The following is a 19,218-nucleotide window of genomic DNA, read 5'->3' as shown; positions in this document are numbered from 1 at the left end:
ACACTTCTGGCCAAGAGACAGATTCATGGTCTGATTTGGTATAAGGCAGCTCCACTTGTTCTCAGGAGGAGGATGCTCATAGCTCAGTGGCTGAGCATTTGCTTAGCATGCCCAAAGGCCCCCGGTTCAATCCCTGAAACTGCCACTTAGCTAGTAGATGGTGAGATATCTGCTGCCTGTCAGAGTAGACAATGCTCTGCTGGAACAACTGATGGTCCGACTTAGTAAAAAAAGCAGTTTTTAATGCTTTTCCTTGAACATCCACAGCAAATCATTCAAAGGAGGAATGAAGGTTTTCGTGGCCCATAGATCCATCTGCCTGTAAAGGCGGTTGGATCTCTGTGGATAGAGTTGCCAGCCTCCAGGTGGGGCCTGGAGATCTCCCACTTTTACAACCGATCTCCAGCTGGCAGAGATCAACTCCCCTGGAGAAAATGGCCGCTTTGAAGGGTGGACTGTATGGCATTGTACCATGTTGAGGCCCCTCCCCTCCTCTCTCCAAACCCCACCTCTCCCGGATCCACCCCCAAAGTCTCCAGGTATTTTCCACACAGACCTGGCAACCCTAATTACGCCTCTCTTAAAGATAAAAGAGAAGATCCAGGCGAGGATTTATTTGTCTCTCCCTCATTCATTTAATGACCTTGTGATGAACTTGGGCTGTCTTGTCAGGGAACATCCTTGCTTACTTCAGCTCAAGGATACCAGGAAACTACCAGGGACAGAAGGATGATAAGGGAGGGGGGAGGGGTGTCAAAATGGAATTGCCTAGAGTGGTCATAAAGCATGAGTGGGGAAATAGGGCCTCAGAAAGAATGATTTTGGCTTTTCTTGTTCAGGGTGGGTTTGTCAAGATCACCTGGTCACACTTCTTGATTTCTAAACATTTGAACCCCCCTCCATTAGACACTACTTGAGTGAAAGGCAGGGTTCTCAATGGGCAGAGAGAAAACACGCACCAAGTACAGTGAGAAGAAAAGTGATCCATGGGCACTTTGTAGAAATGGCAAAAGGAAACCCAAACAGGGGATTGTGGCCCAAGCCCCACCTGGGGCACTCACCTGTGACAGCATCTATTGAAATGGGTCCAATCTGCTTCCTTCCTGAAATGCCATAAAGGTTGAAGTTGTATTTCTGGGAAGGCAGAAGGCCAGACACAACGAATGTGCGAGAGCCAGCATCTGTGGGCAAGGACTGCGGCCTTTCTTCAGCGTCCTTGTACTGGATGAGGAAAGAGTCAAATTTCCCAAAAGCGATGGTCCACGAGAGGCGGACAGAGTCCTTGGTCACCTCGGAGATGGAGAGGTCCCCCAGTTTGGGACGCTTTTCTGGCTCTTCCATTCGAGCTAGAATGGAGAGAGAATGCAGTGATTTCCATGAATCAGGCTGTCCTTTGTAAAAAGGGCCCATCCCTTAAGCTGTGTCCTGTCCTGGTCAGGACAGGGGAAATGAGTAGCTGGTTTGTTCTGATCTCTTAAATTGTAACTCATGCTCACCAGTGCAGGAGGAGGAAGGCAAAACTGCTTTGCCCAGGCTCGAGGTTGGGTAAAGTTGCCAAGTCTTACCTTGGCTCTGGCAGCAGATAATTCTTGTGCATGCTTTGCAATGATGTCACCCAGAACACTATAGCAGTGCAATGTTATCACCAAGGACACTCTAGCAATCAGAGTAAAACTCTATGGTACTGAAGAGTTTTAACCCAAATGCTAGAGTGTCCCCAGCGTGACTTTCCCAGTGCGATGACATCACTTCCAGGTAATGATATCATGCTGGATATACAATGATGGAGCTCTTTCGGGGCGAGGATCCCCCAGCAGTCCACTCCATGCCGGTGGGTTGGGGTTCTCTAAACCAGGGGAACCCCCACCCCCAGCAGGAACATGGCAGCCCTAAGGTTGGGAAACAGTATAAACGGAGAGTGGAATAGTGGCAGTTCATGGATTTGGCTGGCTAGAAACAAATTTGGGTTCTGGAGGCCCTCAGGAAGACAGGTCTATCAGTTGGTACAGCCACGGTGATGAACGGGAACTAAAGGGAAACGCCACATTCAGAGGTAGTGAACCTCTGAATTGCAGTGCCGGGATGCAGCACTAGGGGGGGCCTTGACCTCTATGCCCTGTTGTTCACCTTCCAGAGGAATTGGCTGCCCACTGCGCGAGACAGGATGTTTGACTAGGTGAACCACTGGTCTTATCCAGTATGACTACCTTACTCAGGGCCAGTGCTAAGGGTTCTGTTGCTCAAGGCAGACCCCTGCGCAGCACGCCCCCCCCCCCCACTCCCTTGGGAAATGAAATTGTGTGCAAGCACTTTGGCATGATGTCAAAAGTGACATCATCAAGCAGGCCTGGGATGGGGAGAGACGACGCGTATCGCGCTCCTGCAAGGAGCTTTGCAGGAAACCTGATCAGGGGCGGGGAGAGCCAACATTTGCGCATCATGCTGTTTGCAAGGGGTGTGGTACGCAAGCCCTGGGCCCAGCTCCTCAGGGGAGAGAGGTGGTACTCAGGGGTGCCCCCAGGCAGGGTGGCGCCCTAGGTAGATGCCTACTCCCGCACATCAGCTCTGACCCTATTAATACTTGCCAGCTTTTTGAGGGGTAATATGCACACTAGAAAGCCACTGTTAATCTATCAGTCATTGTAAAGACACTGGAAGCTTTCTGTCTTTCCTCCAAAATGGAGTCTATAAACCAATCCTTTAAAAGTTGCCATGGATTTCCCACCGCTTCAGGAACAGAAATAGCAAGAAACAAACAAAAAAAAAGATATGCGTAGATCTGTCTTGAAAGGGAGGGTTGGTGTCAGAGGTTGACGTGGTTGGGCACTCGCTGAGGCCCTTAACCTGGCAGAGGAGCAACTGCCCACTGGAGATGCTGAGTCTTTTCCCCAGTTGCCAGGGCTCAGCACCGGTGGAGGACATAAAGCATAAGAAAGCCACATGCGCCATGTAGTTTTTAAATGAAACCTGGTGAAGAAGTGCATTAAGTTCCCTGCACTGAGGCCACTTAATTGATTCTCAGGTAAGGACATAAGAGAAGCCATGTTGGATCAGGCCACTGGCCCATCCAGTCCAATATTATGTATCACACAGTGGCCAAATAGCCCAGGTGCCATCAGGAGGTCCATCAGTGGGGCCAGGACACTAGAAACCCTCCCACTGTGCACCCCCTCCCCCAAGCACCCAGAATACAGAGCATCACTGCCCCAGACAGAGCGTTCCAAGTGGACAGGGAGGGTTAGGCTTTGCACCTTCGCTGGGGATCTGAGACCTCTGACCTGTGATAGCTTCAGTGGAGATGGGGCCAAGGCGCTTCCGTCCAGCAAGGCCATAAAGATTGAATTTGTATCTGCGGGAAGGTGCTAAGTTGGAGACAGTGACGTTGCGGGAGCTTCCGTCCACACGCAACGTCTGGGCTTTGCCCTCTGCATCTCGGTACTGGATAGTAAAGGAGTCAAAATTCCCTGACGCAACACTCCAGGACAGGCGGACAGATGTGCCGGTGGCATCCGAGGCTGAGATTTCACCAAGACGTGGAGGGGCTAGTTGGCCAGCAGCTGCGGGAGCTAGGGGGAAAAGAGGCAAGGGTTTAATCCATGTTTAGTCAAAGCTTTGATGATAGGAATCTTACACGCCGACTTTGAGGTCACTCAGCGATTTTTCTCCAGGCCAGTTTGGCCAGGGATCCTGGAGGTTTTTGCCATCTTCTGGGCACGAAGGAATGGCCACTGGGGATGTATGTGTGTGGGGGAGGTATTTGTGAAGTTCCTGCACTGTGCAGAGGATTGGACTAGATGACCCTGGAGGTCCCTTCCAACTCTATGATTCTATCTTTCTTTGACAAGATGAGGTGAGGAGAAGCCCCACAAACCACTCCGTTAAGAGAAGCACCTAGTTAATCTGTAAACACAGGTGTTATACATGAGTTGCAATCAATGTTCCCTCTAAACTGCAGAGTCTTGTGAGCAAAAATTCTACTTTGTGAGCTGCTGGCATTAAAGTGGTGAGCTGCTGCAGAAATTGTTGTGCTCTGGGGTCATCCTTCCTGAGCTAAGACAAAAAATGTGTGAGCTGGAGGCTAAAAATCTGTGAGCTAGCTCACACTAACTCAGCTTAGAGGGGACACTGGTTGCAATTCATATCGGGGCTTTTCGATTTGTGGGTCATGTTTGTTAGAAAAGAGAGACTTGGCACCATCTCTTAGCCTCAGGCTCCAAAGGGAGACCACTGAGAGTCAGAGTGGTAGATAGGTTAGGACCTGTGCATCCCTTCCTTTCTACTACTCTACTGCTCTAATCCCTTTATATGTAGATTGCACCTCTTATGGAACCTGCCTTCCTTTCTTCCTCCACTTTTTCTCTCCATCTTACAACCACGAGGGCAGGACATGCTTTCTTGTATCTTCATCCATCCTAGTGTAGCTAGCTACTTTAGAATGCTGTCTCTCTTCCATTCTGTTTAGAATGGAGTTCCTTACAATAAAGGACTTTTATTGGTTTGCTAAAGTACTGCAGCAATTAATTTCTCACGCAAGTAAAGTGGTGTTCAAAATCTTACAGCAAAGACCATATGGAATGTGAAATGCCAGATGTTCAAGCTGGATTCAGAAAAAGGTAGACACACTAGGAATCAATTGCCAAGGGTAACTGGAGCATACAAGAGAATTTCAGAAGGCAGTCAACTTGTGTTTCATAGATTACAGCAAAGCTTTTGACTGTGTGGATCATGAAAAACTATGGCTGACTTAAAGGAATTCGGTGCACAATATCTGATTGTTTTCATGTGCAAACAATGCTCTGGACAAGAGGCCACTGTTAAGATAGAATATGGAGAGCCAGGAAGAAGAAGAAGAAATTGGATTTATATTCATAAGAACATAAGATAAGCCATGTTGGATAAGGCCAATGGCCCATCCAGTCCAACCCTCTGTGTCTCACAGTGGCCAAAAAAAAAAAAGGTTCACAAGTGGGGCTAGAAGCCCTTCCACTTCCACCCCCCCCCCCAAGCACCAAGAATACAGAGCATCACTTCCCCAGACAGTTCCAATAATATGCTGTGGCTAACAGCCACTGATGGACCTCTGCTCCATATTTTTATCCAAACCCCTCTTGAAGCTGGCTATGCTTGTAGCCGCCACCATGTCCTGTGGCAGTGAAATAAGAACATAATAAGAACATATTCCATCCTGTACTCTGAATCTCAGAGCGGTCACAATCTCCTTTACCTTCCCCGCCCCCACATCAGACACCCTGTGAGGTAGGTGGGGTAAGAGAGCACTTACAGCAGTTGCCCTTTCAAGGACAACTCCTAGGAGAGCTATGGCTCAAGGTCATTCCAGCAGCTGCAAGTAGAGGAGTGGGGAATCATACCACTACACCAAAATAGCTCTTGGATTTCAGTAGGCAAAGGTGTCAGGCAATGTATATCTCGCTGTTTTTTCAATCTGTATGCAGAACATATTATACCCTTATTTCTTGGACTTTCTAACCTAAATTCTTTATCCCACTATATGTACTATCTTACCACCCCATGTTATCGCAAAACTTTTTTGTTTGCAAGACTGAATATTATACCTACAGTGGTCTGCAGGGAAGATTTTTGAATTTCCATACTCAGACAGAATTTGCCCTTGTAGCCTTAATAGGATTGATACATCCTTTCATGCCCTGCTGGAATGCAGATTTTCTTAGATTATGAGGGGTTACTATATTAAGCCTTTATTCAACCAATTGCCCCCTTACACTCCCTGGCCCTTTTGCTCAGTGACAAGGATCCTAAGATCACTCTAGGAGCTGCGAAATTTGTTTCTGTCCTTGCATCTAAACAATAAAAAAAAAAGTGTCTTCTGCTGCTCAAGATTTGTGAACCAACGAGCTTCTAAGGGTACAAAAAGAAAGGAAGGAAAGGAAAAATACATTATAAGGAACATCTGATTAGATTTATATGAAGGTGGAGTGAAAACTGGTGGAAGGAACATTTTATGCAGATGACACCACATTATTGGCAGAAAACGGCAAAAAATTGAAATTACTACTCGTGAAGGTTAAAGCAGAAAGTGCCAAAGCGCTTCCATTGGACAGGCAGCCACTTAAATTGGGGGAATGTTCCTGGAGGATGACTGGATCCTTCCCACTGAATTTTATTTTACTGGATCCAAAACCTTGTTTTTTAGGTTTTAATTGTGCTGTTTTCAATTTGGTTGCCGGGAGAAGAACTGACCTGAGAATTCTATCATGAAATTGCCTGTGGAGGTGGGGTTGCCAATGTTGGATTGGGAAACTCCTGGAGATTTGAGGGCAGAGCTTGGGGAGGGACATCAGTGAGATATAATGCCATAGGGTCCACCTTCCAAAGCAGCCATTTTCTCCAGGAGAGCCAATCTCTGTAGTCTGGAGATCAGCTGTAATTCCAGGAGTTCTCCAGGCTCCAACTGGTGGTTGGCAACCCTACCTGGAGGGGAAAATGTGGTGTGAGACTGAGGATCAGAGATGGATAGGCCTGTTTCTATGACCCCTAAGGATGAAGAAGGGAATGATGCCATGGTACATGGTCCCACTGTCATGATGTGTTTTGTCAATAGCAACCTGAAAACCAAAACAGAGATGAGCAACAGAGCTGCCCGGTCTCCCATTCTGGAAAAAGAAAGAAAAGGACAACCTTCCAGTTGAGAAAGAAAAGCATTAACAAGAAATTGGTTGGCCGACGACTGGGCCGCAGCTGACCTGTGACTGCCTCTGTGGAGATCGGACCTAAGCGCTTGCGGCCGGAGACTCCATAGAGGTTGAACCTGTATCTGTGAGAGGGTGTCATGTCGTGAAGCCGCAGCGAGCGCAATCCCCCATCCACTGGCAAGGCGTGGGGCTTGCCCTCTGCATCGTTGTACTGGATGATAAAGGAATCAAAATTGCCATCCTGGACAATCCAGGAGAGGAGGACTGATTCGGGAGTGATGTCGCTGGCCGACAGTTCGCCGAGCCTGAGTTGGACAGCTTCTTCTGATTGGGTGCCTGAGTCTGGAACAGAGATGGATGCTGTATTAAAAACATTACGAGGCGTGTGGAGAGGTATTGCTACAGCCATCACAGGAAGAGATATTTCTCCCTCACTGACGCATAATGCTTTGCTCCTCACACTCGTTCTCATGGAATAGCCTAGAAAACAATCATGATGGTCCCGATTTGGTAACACAAACTGGAAAAAAAATTATTCAGGAGAGGGGTGAATGTTCTTAAGAACATAAGAGAAGCCATGTTGGATCAGGGCAATGGTCCATCCAGTCCAACACTCTGTGTCACACAGTGGCCAAAACCCAGGTGCCATCAGGAGGTCCATCAGTGGGGCCAGAACTCCAGAAGCCCTCCCACTTTTGCCCCCCAATCACCAGGAATACAAAGAATCATTACCCCAGGCATAAGAGAAGCCATGTTGGATCAGTCCAATGGCCCATCCAGTCCAACACTATTTGTCACAGTGGCCAAAACCCAGGTGCCATCAGGAGGTCCACCAGCAGGGCCAGAACTCCAGAAGCCATCCCACCATTGCCCCCCCAACCACCCATCTTCTTTTTAAAGGATGTATCACATGCTGAAGGGCTGGTTTGCCTACCCTGTTTTTAATGTCACCCTTCCTTTGAAGAGGTTCTTGTTGGAGTAAGCAACTCAGCATGCCTGGACACTGGGGGGGGGGGGGGGCGCTAGATCACTCTAACTTAGGGTTGCCAATCCCCAGGTGGGGGAAGGGGATCCCCTGGTTTGGAGGCCCTCCCCCCGCTTCAGGGTAATCAGAAAACGGGGGGGGGGGGAATGTCTGCTGGGTACTCATGATTCTCTAAGGAGACTTATTCCCATAGAAAATAATGGAGAATTTATCCATGAGTATCTGGGGCTCTGGGGGCCCTGTTTTTTGAGGTAGAGGCACCAAATTTTCAGTATCGTATCCAGTGGCTCTCCCCAAAATACTTCCTAAGTTTCAAAAAGACCAGGGGGTCCAATTCTATGAGCCCCCAAAGAAGGTGCCCCTATCCTTCATTATTTCCTATGGAAGGAAGGCATTTAAAAGATGTGCAGTCCCTTGAAATGTGATGGCCAGAACTCCCTTGGAGTTCAAGTATGCTTGTCACACCCTTGCTCCTGGCTCCGCCCCAATGTCTCCTGGCTCCACCTCCAAAGTCTCCTGGCTCCACCCCCAAAGTCCCCAGATATTTCTTGAATTGGACTTGGCAACCCTACTCTAACTGTGAATATATGTTCTCTCCTCGAATGGGATGCCTCTCTTTGTCTTAACCTGGGAGTTGCCCTCTGACTTCTCTTCTCTCTCCCTCTCTGTCTTCTCACTCTCATCACATGACTTTGCAGGTCTTTCCTGTAGATACAGGCTGATTCCCCACTAGCCTTGTCCTGGTCACACGTTCCTCTTCTCTGCAGCACTTCCATCTGATATCGCACAAGCTGCCCCAGGGCTGCAACTTGCTCTGCCTCTTTCCTGCGGCAAGCAGAAACCATTCTTCAGAGGATGTTGCATGCTGCGGAAAAGAGGCGCAGCGAGTTGCAGTCCGGGGCAGCTTGTGCGAAATCGGATGGAAGCCCTGCGGAGAAGAGGAGTGTGAGACCAGGACAAGGCTAGTGGGGAATCGGTCACAATGTCCTCATGCTCCTACACACATGACATCAGACAAACCAGCCATTTGTGATAGGGAAAGTAGTCTTTAGATTAAGCTTTTTCCTCTTCTTTTGACTGCAACCTGAATGTGAACCAGATCTCCTTCAATAAATGTAAAGTTACCTTTTTGCAATATACTTTTTGGGATATTTATTTATTGCCAGGGCTTTTTTTTGAGCAGGAACGCACAGGAACTCCATTCCAACTGGCTTCGCACCGAAGGTGTGGCCTAATATGCAAATGAGTTCCTGCTGGGCTTTTTCTACAAAAAAAGCCCTGTTTACTGCAATCAATATCACGCTTCTATGACTGGACAAAACTCTGCTATATTAATCAAACATCCCAGTAGTTCTGACCTGTCACTGCATCAATGGAGAGGGGACCGAGGCGCTTGTGGCCATAAATGCCATAAAGGTTGAACTTGTATCGGCGAGAAGAAACCAGGTCAGGGACCGTAATGTTACGGGAATTGCCATTTAAGGGCACCACCTGAGCCTTGCCCTTTGCGTCTCTATACTGGACCAAGATAGAGTCAAATTTCCCTGCAGGGACAGTCCAGGAGAGACTGATAGAATCGCTGGTGACACTGGAGACAGAAAGATCTTCTAGGCGGGGCTGGACATCAGCCTCTCCCCGGGATATTTCTGGAGCTAGAAGGAAAAAGAAAATGGAACTGAAAAACAAAGAGAAGCAGGATCTTGTCGTGAGCTGGAAACCTAAAACATGTATTTAAAAAAAAAAACGTATCAGCTGAGGCAGGGTGGGGTGTGTGTGGAGAGAAACTGCTGAAGAAAGGCAACCACCTGGCAAGAATGGAGAGCAAAGGAAGCTGAGGAAAAATTGGTGGTGGTGAAGAGTGTTGTCAAGTCTCAGCCAACTTACGGCAACCCCATAGGTTTTTCAAGACAAGAGATGTTCAGAGGTGCTTTGCCCTTGCCTGCCTCTGCATAGCAACTCTGGACTTCCTTTGTGGTCTCCCAACCAAGTACTAAGCAGGGCCAACCGTGGTTAGCTTCTGACGAGAGATGTGCATGCAGTATAGCTGAGTCAAAAAACAGCTGGAAAATACCTTATCGGTATTTGCCAGCTATTATTTTAGCTGGATATAGATCTCCGTATTTCTTCAGCTATCCAAAATAGCCATCTTAAATTTTCCAAAAATATTCAGGATTTTTCAGTACTGACAGCTGAAGTTAAAGGGTGTTCAAAGGGATTGCAGTCCCTTTAAACTCCTTTCTGGTGATCCTGTGGCTTGGAGAAGGTGTTCAAAGGGATTTCAAGCCCTTTAAACACCTCCACTCGTGTCAATTCATGGCTTGCAAAAGTAATTTAAAGAGACAATGTTTCCCTTAAATGCCGTTTCCCCTTGCATTGAAACCAATGAAGGAAGGGACACCTTCTTTGGGGGCCCATAGATTTGGACCCCCTGATCCAATCTTTTTTGAAACTTGGGGTGTTTTTTTGAGGAGAGCCACTAGCAGCTATGCTGAAAATTTGGTGCCTCTACCTCAAAACAAAGGCCCCCTAGACCCCCAGACTATAATGGTCCCCACACAGTATAATAGAGCCAAAAATATTCAGGATTTTTTTTTAAAAAAAAACCCAAATCCAAAAACCATGCCGGTATTGGGATTCAGTACCACTTGAGGCGGGGGTGGGGGGTTCAATATACCTAAGCCCTAAAAATACTGATTTTTTTTTTTGCACACCCCTGCTTTTGACATCTGAGAGTTTAGGGTGGGGCAAGGGCTGTCATGGCTTTTAATGGACAAGAGCTAGGTGCCTTAGAGCTGTGGCTTTCAAACTGTGTTCTGGAGAACACTGGAATTCTTTATATCAGGGGTGGCCAACGGTCACTCTCCAGATGTTTTTTGCCTACAACTCCCATCAGTCCCAGCCATTGGCCATGCTGGCTGGGGCTGATGGGAGTTGTAGGCAAAAAAACACCTGGAGAGCTACTGTTGGCCACCCCTGCTTTACAAGGTTGTCAAGGGTTCCTCAATGTGAAGATCAATAGCTGTGGACAAGCCCCCCTGAAAGACTGCCCCTCCCTTTCCCCCTGGCAATCACAGCCACAGGAGTTTGCCATGAGTGCTCTAGGCAAGTCTCTGAGTTCACATGAGCCGAGGAGCAATGAGTTTACAAACCATGGCTATAGACACTGGAACCATTCAGTGCCTCTGTCCTGAAGAATTTCCCAGGTTGCATTTCTGCTCCGCACTTTTTAAGAAATACCAGTACAAATATCTGTGGAATGGACTCTCTAATGAGGCAAGGGGGAACCCCTCCTTGGAGCTGCAAGGCCTGCCTGTTTGCCACAGCCTTTAAAGGGATTCGAATTAGGGTCACCCCTTGGCTGCTGTGGGGGGGATGAGGGGGCAGGGTTGCTTGATCCAGGTGGAAAAGAAGAGTTGGATTTATACCCTGCCCTTTACGCAGAGTCTCAGAGTGGCTTACAATCTCCTTTCCCTTCCTCGCTCCACAACAGACACCCTGTGAGGTAGATGGGGCTGAGGGAGCTCTTAGAGAACTGTGAATGGCCCAAGGTCACCCAGCTGGCTGCATGTGGAGGAAGAGGGGGGGAATCAAACCTGGTTCTCCAGATTAGAGTTCACCACTCTTAACCACTACACCAAACTGGAAACTCCTGGAGGCTTGCAGGTGGAGCTTGGAGGGGACAGGGACCTCAGTGGGGCACAATGCCCAAGAGTCCACCCTCCAAAGCATCCATTTTCTCCAGCAGAAACAATCTCTACAGTCTGGAGATGAGCTGTAATTCTGAGGGATCCCCAGGTCCCACCTGGAAGCTGGCAACCCTATAAAATGGCAGGCATCTTTAAAATGGGTCAGGAGGGGAAATTTGGGGTTTGCTATTTCATTTGCAGCCCAAGCTCTGCTCACGACCTGAGTTCAATCCCAGAGGAAGCTGGGTTCAGGTAGCCGGCTCAAAGTTGACTCAGCCTTCCATCCTTCTGAGGTCGGGCAAATGAGTACCCAGCTTGCTGGGAGGAAAGTGTAGATGACTGGGGAAGGCAATGGCAAACCACCCCTTAACAAAAAGTCTGCTGTAAAAACGTTGTGATGAAACGTCACCCCAGAGTCGGATACGACCGGTGCTTGCACAGGGGACTACCTTTACCTTTTATTTCATTTTTGGTTTGAACTGAAAATGAGTTTAACTATTATTGCAAGCCACCTTGAACCACAGGAAAGGCAGGACGAAAATGTTTAAATAAATACATAAAAATAAGAGAGGAAAGGAACACGGTGCAGACTGTGAAAGCAATCAAAGAAAACAGGATGACCTCTATCTGCCCAAGCAAAGGGAAGCCACAGAGACCCTCAGAACACCACCGCTAACCTGTGACGGTATCAACTGAGACAGGCCCAAGACGCTCATGGCCAGAGATCCCGTAGATACTGAATTCGTATCTCTGCGAAGGTGTGAGGTTGTAGAGGTGGAGAGAGCGCATGGCCCCATCCACAGGCAGCACCTGGAGCTTCCTCGTGGCATCTTTGTACTGGATGAGGAAAGAGTCAAAACTGCCCTCCTGAACGCTCCAGGAGAGGAGAAGGGAATCTGGAGTGACCTCAGAGACGGTGACGTCTCTGAGGCTGGACCGAATGCTCTGGCCTGTTGTTTGTGCCGGCTCCTCGTCCACTTCCTGTTCAGGTGTTGTCGCAGCTGCAAAAAAAAAAAAAAATACAGAAAAGAGGGAGAGGATGGTAATGAATGGACCCTGCAAGACACATCAACAGAACACAACTTTGGAGAGCGGGATTTTGTCTGTCTGTTTGGTTTGTTTTCCCAATGGAGGTATCCTGGAGATAAGGATTCAACTCCTCCGTGTCAGAACTCAGAAGACCAAGAAAGGAAAGAATTTCCAGAAAAGAGACATGCAAAGATCACGCACGTTTTAGCTGCCCCGCCAGCAGGGCTGTGCATTCCTGGTTTTAAAAGGCTTCCTGTGTCCAGGAACTAGAAGTCTAATGCCAAGGAAAAGCTGGATTCTGCTACCTATGTAAATCATGTACAGGGATCAAAGGGATACACTTTTCTATTAATTTGTCTGATTTATTCTGTGTTTTCTCCCCCACTTATTCATTCTGGCTCCGCCGGCCAGTAGCCGGAGAGGCAGCTGAAAACAGAGAACCATGGTGCAATCCTACACAGAGCTGCACGTTCAAAGCCCATCAAGTTCAAGGGCATAACTCTGTTGAGGATTTGTACTGTAAGTGGACAGTGGCATGGTTTTCATTAAAAGTTTGGAAGGAGGCTGGAAATCCTGCCTCCGAGCCCTGGAAATTTATTTCAGCCAGACCTCAAGTACAAGCTGCTATTGTTGACGCATTTTTTTTTAATGCAAAGCCTTAAGGGGCTACTAAGTTGCTTTTCTTTTTAGCAAATGTCACCCCCCGCCCCGGCCCACTGACTATCTTATTAAGTCATCTTTCTGGTTTCAGATATTCAAGAAGGTACTGGACATTAAGAAGGTGCATCAGGGTCAGTCTTGTCTACTCAGACTGGCAGCAGCTCTCCAGGGTCTCAGACTGAGGTCTTTCCCACCACCTGATCCTTTCAACTGGAGATGCCAGGGGTTGGACCGGAGACCTTCTGCATGCCAAGCAGATGCTCTACCACTGAGCCATGGCCCTGCTCAAAGCAAAGCACTCTTCATATGCTCAAGGATCCTCCTTACTTTGAAAATCCTGGCTGACTCTTAGCTCCAAATTTAGTTAAGCCTGCCATATATTATTTCAAAATGTTCACCCGTCAACATCATGGGAGCACTTCAGAAAAGTGGCTTAATAGCCTGCCTCTGCCTCCTGACCTTGGTATTCTCTGGAAGTCTCTCATCCACAGCTGGAATTCTAGCAGGAGCTCCTTTGCATATTAGGCCACACACCCCTGATGTAGCCAATCATCCAAGAGCTTACAAGGCTCTTTTTTCGTAAGCTCTTAGTGGATTGGCTACATCAGGGGTGTGTGGCCTAATATGCAAAGGAGTTCCTGCTAGAATTCCTCTCCTGCTCCTATCCAAATACTTTACCAGGTTCAGCCCTGCTTCGCTTTCGAGATCGGGCCTGCCTGCAATTCAGGATTTTGTTGAAAGGAAGTGAGTTTTTCAGTAAAGAGGCACTAACTTCCATCACAATGTTAAAACCACAAGAGTTAAAACACAGCATTTAGGTATACGAAGCCCCAGGCACTCCTATTTTAATATATTTTTGGAATCATAAGGACTAGAAACTTGGGTGAGTATACATGAAAGCTGGGAATCTGAGGAAAAAGAAAAGTGTCTCCCAAATAAGCTCTTTTTTCTGCATTCCCGCATATCTATATTATACACACAGTCGATATTCCCTCTCAGGGGTGGGAGTCTAGCAGGAGCTCCTTTGTATATTAGGCCACACATCCCTGATGAACCTAATCCTCCAAGAGCTTACCAGAAAAAGCCTCCTACAAAGGAGCTCCTGCTAGAATTCCACCCCTGTTCCCTCTAAGCCGAAGAGTCTTGTGAGCAAAAATTTTACTGTGTGAGCTACCGTCCTTAAAGTTGTGAGCTACTGGCATTAAAGTTGTGAGCTTCTGCATAAATTAGTGTGCTCTGGGGGTAATCTTTTCTGAACTAAGACAAAAATCTGTGAGCTGGAGGCTAAAAATCTGTGAGCTAGCTCACAGCCTACACACACAGCCCTGCCTTTCAGGAGAAGAAAAGCAGTAGATCACGATGGAAACAAAGAAGGCACACAGTGATTCCTCAAGCCAGTTTCAGAGACTAGATGTTGACCTGAAAACCAGATAAGGAGGTGGAAAAGTTGTTAGTTAAAGACCGGGAAAGTGAGATGGATTATGGTTTTCCTCTGGGAGCAGTCCATGCTGACCTGTTACAGTGCTGACTGAAATGGGTCCGAGCCGCTGGCGTCCAGAAATACCATAGAGATTGAATCTGTATTTACGAGAGGGAGCCAAGTTGGGGACAATGACCTCGAGGGATCCCCCTGTCACAGGAATAGCCTGGGGTCTTCCCTCAGCGTCTTTGTACTGGACAGAGAAGGAATCAAAGCTTCCTGAAGGGACGGTCCATGAGAGGCGGGCAGTGTTACTGGTGACCTCAGTGACAGAGAGGTTGCCCAGACGGAGCTCAGTTCCGGGGGTGACCTCTTCCGTTCCCCCCTTTTGGTTAACTTCAGTCTCCTCCTGAGATTTTGCTGTTGCGACAAGAGTTAAAACAAAGAAGGTGAATAAGTGACTGATGCTGGAATAGAACAAAATTGGAGTCAAGTGGCACCTTTAAGACCAACAACGTTTTAGTCAGAATGTAAGCTTTCGTGTGCTAGAAGCACACTTCATCAGACAACAGGATGGAATGGCAAGCAGTCCTAAATGTAGAGAAAGTGGGCAGTGAATTAGTATGCAAAATCATGGAAATGTTTGTTAGCAGATTAAAAGAATCACAATTTGGTGATTGCCCACTTTCTCTGCATTTAGGACTGCTTGCCATTCCATCCTGTTGTCTGATGAAGTGTGCTTCTAGCACACAAAAGCTTACATTCTGAATAAAACTTTGTTGGACTTAAATGTGATACTTGACTCCTGCTTTGTTCTATTACTTCAGACCAACACGGCTGCCCACGTTGATGCTGGAATGTCATTGTTTTCTATAGACAGTTGGAAGATGCTAATAGATTAGAGGGAGAAACCAGGTATGCTGAGGCAACAGGGTGTGAGACAATGTAAGTCATACCATCTCAAACAGCCAGTTGTCTATGAACAAACTGTGCCAGCCCCTGTACCCTGGGATACCTGTGGATACTGTTGGCCTGGTCTATGCATTGGAGCACGATGAGGAGGTGGAACTCAGAGATGATTCTGAGGAGACAGAACAGACCGTACCACTTTTGGACTGCGGGTGGCAGATGCCCTTTTTGAATGCCGGCTCACGGGAGAAAACCCCTGCTATTAAAGATCAAGCCCATTAGAGGAGTAATATTTTAAACAAACAAATTAATGGTGCAACCCGTTTGCGTGCCCACTAGGGAAACAAAGATCTATGAGAGCAGAGGCCTCTAGCTTAAGGGGATCAAATTAACACACTCATTTCCACCTCATTTTGCTGCATCTGAGGACCAGCCATTATCTATTCCAATCCTGAAGAGTCCAATTCAACCTCCCCCTCCTCTTGTGCCACTTCTGAAGGTCATCAAACCAGCTGTCTATGGAAGAAGTATGCGGCAGGTGTACCCCTGGCCTAATTCCCTGATGGCTGTTATCCAGATGTTGCTATCCAGATGTTGCGAGCTGCCTTTAAAAGCCTAAAGGGTGGGAAGGCAGGATAGAAACCTTTGAAGTGAACGAATGGCTAAACCCATAAGCCAAGTATCTTGAAACCAGCCTGTTTCGGCCAAACAACACAAGGTTAAGGGCCTCTGACATTTTGCTCGTGTATGAGTACATCTGCACCAGCTGTTCGCTCCAGATTTCATCCCAGGATATAGCAGAAACAGCTGGCAGACTTGGCATCTTCTCAAGATGGTGCCCTGAGTGAAGTATCCAATTGTAAGTTTTGTCAAACGGAAAGCCAAGACCTCAATAAAGATGGGTTAACATGCCTGAAATTGTCCCTTGCATGGATTTTAGTAACTCTGAAGTCCCACCTGCATTCAAAACTCTGTGCTCTAAGGCTTCTGAGAGTTCACCAAGTCCTTTTTTTTTTAGCATTTCAGAATTGCTATAAGGACTTGAAGTATATTAAAAATTCATGGGTTTCCTTTTTTTGTCAACTGGTTAAAATGGCTTTTTCCTTTTGCTTTGATGTCAAATTGAACAGGTTTGCACAGCAACAGAGGCTAAAGGTTGCATCCTATCTATAAGTTTCCCCAGCTGGCTGGTGTTATACAGTCAAAACAGCACTTTCAGGGCTTTTTTTGTAGCAGGAACTCCTTTGCATATCAGACCACACACCCCTGATGTAGCCAATCCTCCTGGAGCTTACAGTAGGCCCTGTACTAAGAGCCCTGTAAGCTCTTGGAGGATTGGATACATCAGGGGTGTGTGGCCTAATATGCAAAGGAGCTCCTGCTACAAAAAAAAAAAAAGCCCTGAGCACTTTTTTGAATGAAAGGAGGATAGCAGAGGCAGTTCAGGGCTTGCCATAAAAAATGTCGGTGGGTGAATACTTGGCAAATCCCTATGAATTACACACTGCCTTGGATTAATCCGAGGACACCTGGAAAATGCAAAGATCAGTCTGATTCCTAAAAAAGCAGAAAGTTTGATTCAAGGCAATGTGGTCTGGATCCATCCTAATGGAGACCTAACTCTGAAAGAAATGCTGGTCAAGGGGATAAGACAGAACCAGAGCGAGAACAGCTGCTTGCGACCTAGGAGAGACATTCAGATTACAGAAAGAGCTGCCTCATTCATTCTTCTGAGCTCCCCAAATCTGCTGACCTGTGACGACAGTGGCCGAGAGTGGGCCGAAGCGCTTGCGTCCAGAGATGCCGTAGAGGTTGAACGTGTATCTGTAGGAAGGCACCAGATAGTATATCACCACATAATTGATCTCCTTGCCCACAGGCAGCGACTGGGGCTTGCCCTCGGTATCCTTGTACTGCACCAAGAAGGAGTCAAAGATCCCAAATGGGACGTTCCAAAACAGGCGGACGGAGCTACTGGTGATGTCAGACACAGAGAACTCTCCCAGTTCGGGCTGCGGCTGAGGCGTGGCTGTCCCGTCTCCCACCTCCTGCTTTGAAGCCAAGGGAGCTGTCGAAAGAGAGCAACGGCAAGAGAAGTTGATGGGCCGGCAGACCACAGAGTCCACGATTGGTGTGTTTCCTGACTATGGGACACAGGGGAAAGGGAAATGGAAAAGCAGCCTTGCCTGATCACAGCGATGGTCTGTCTATCCCAGGATCCTGTTACACATGTTGGCTAAACAGCTGTCCCTGGAAGGCCTACAAGCAGTGGCATGGAGACCTAAGTTTCCAGTGTTGCTTCTATGTTCCATTAGTCATGGTGGCTAACAGCCAATGGTGGGCCTCTCTCCTCCATGAATTTGCTTCACCTTCTTTTAAAGCCAACAAAAACGCAGTAGGAACAGTGATGCTACTCGTTCATTTTAGACTCTGTCAATCATGGACTTGTGTGAGCTGGAGGCTAAAAAACTGTGAGCTAGCTCACACCAACTCAGCTTAGAAGGAACACTGGTTCCCTTCCTTTAGATCAGGGGTGGCCAATGGTAGCTCTCCAGATGTTTTTCTGCCTACAACTCCCATCAGCCCCAGCCATCAGCCATGCCGGCTGGGGCTGATGGGAGTTGTAGGCAAAACACATCTGGAGAGCTACCGTTGGCTACCCCTGCTTTAGATGGTTAATGTATACATCCAGTGTGATTCACGTTATGTGAAGCACTGAATGCAGGGCTTTGCAACGAATGCAAAAAAATACCAATAAATAAATAGCCTCAGCCTCCATAGACTGGACACATGGACACCAAAAGGCCTCAGTAGAGTCAGATTACAGTGGAATGGGTTGAAGCTGAAAACAACAAAGGACTCAAGAGTCGGCTAAGCCCCACATGAAGCTGGAAATAATACATCGTTATTTCTGACACGTTCTAAATTCTGCCTCGAATCCTGCACGGTGTCTATGTGTGTTGATACACAAACACTTTATAGCTAAAACACCAAGGGGTCTTTCGGTGTATGGTCCTCACAACACGTTAGGTGCAGAAGCACTGCTGACCTGTGGAGGCATCAACAGTTATGGGGCCAAGCCGTTCCTGGCCGAAAATGCCATAGAGCTCAAATCGGTATCTGTGGGAAGGAGTCAGGTTAGGGACTGTGGCCTCAAGAGAGTCTCCCTCTACTGGCACGTCCCGTAGGTTGTTTTCTGCATCTCTGTACTGAACCAAGAAGGAGTCAAAATTTCCGGTTGGGACGCTCCAGGAAAGGTGGACAGAATCGCTGGTGGCCTCCGAGACCGACAGTTCTCCCAAACGAGGCTGACGTCTCCCCGCCTCCTCTTCTTCATCCTCATCCTCGTCCTCGGTCTTGTCTTCCTCCTGATTTGCTGCAGCTAGAACGAAAAAAGGGGGGATAAAATAAAAGGAAAGAGATCCTGCATCCACGAGCAGCGATCCACAGAGCTGGCTTTGCTGTAAGGAGAGGAGAAGAAGGCACCAAAAGACAAACATCCCAGATGGAGGGGACAGGCGGTGGCACTGCTCTGAGCACCGGTGGATTCTCAAGTGGAACATTTGAGGCCCTAAAAGAAAAAAAACACACCCATGCAAAGGAGGAACCAAGTTTTTTTGCAAGCTCGGAACATGGGGCTTAATAAAGAGGCAAACAGGTCAGGCGAAAAGAAAACTGTTGTGTATCGGATACTGTGTTTTAATATGTGTTGCTAGTTCCTGCCTGGCGCATGGGAGCCTTTTAGGACTGAGCTTGGGGACACTGAATCAATGGGAAGCGGGATCCAAATCTCTGCTTCCCTGGACCAATAGCAAGCCCCTGCTGGTTCAAATGATCCAATGATGTTCAAGCGCGGGA

At 47.6% G+C, this 19,218-nt stretch overlaps 1 protein-coding gene across 1 annotated transcript in view; it reads right to left on the bottom strand.

Annotated features, from left to right (window-relative positions):
- TNXB (tenascin XB) overlaps positions 1-19,218 on the bottom strand; it is a 131,613-nt gene that overhangs the window by 38,520 nt on the left and 73,875 nt on the right. Inside the window, exons 25-32 of the mRNA XM_060238577.1 lie at positions 18,410-18,742; positions 17,114-17,428; positions 14,545-14,871; positions 12,020-12,343; positions 9,015-9,308; positions 6,723-7,013; positions 3,279-3,566; positions 1,062-1,346 (exon numbers count right to left, since the gene is read on the bottom strand). Of these exons, the coding sequence (XP_060094560.1) occupies positions 1,062-1,346; positions 3,279-3,566; positions 6,723-7,013; positions 9,015-9,308; positions 12,020-12,343; positions 14,545-14,871; positions 17,114-17,428; positions 18,410-18,742 (2,457 nt within the window). The remainder of the gene's footprint in view (positions 1-1,061; positions 1,347-3,278; positions 3,567-6,722; positions 7,014-9,014; positions 9,309-12,019; positions 12,344-14,544; positions 14,872-17,113; positions 17,429-18,409; positions 18,743-19,218) is intronic.

The sequence above is a fragment of the Heteronotia binoei genome, chromosome 5 (assembly GCF_032191835.1).
Source record: "Heteronotia binoei isolate CCM8104 ecotype False Entrance Well chromosome 5, APGP_CSIRO_Hbin_v1, whole genome shotgun sequence".
Taxonomy (NCBI): domain Eukaryota; kingdom Metazoa; phylum Chordata; class Lepidosauria; order Squamata; family Gekkonidae; genus Heteronotia; species Heteronotia binoei.
The sequence above is the reverse complement of the archived record's forward strand: the minus strand, read 5'-3'. Positions and strand labels throughout refer to the sequence as shown.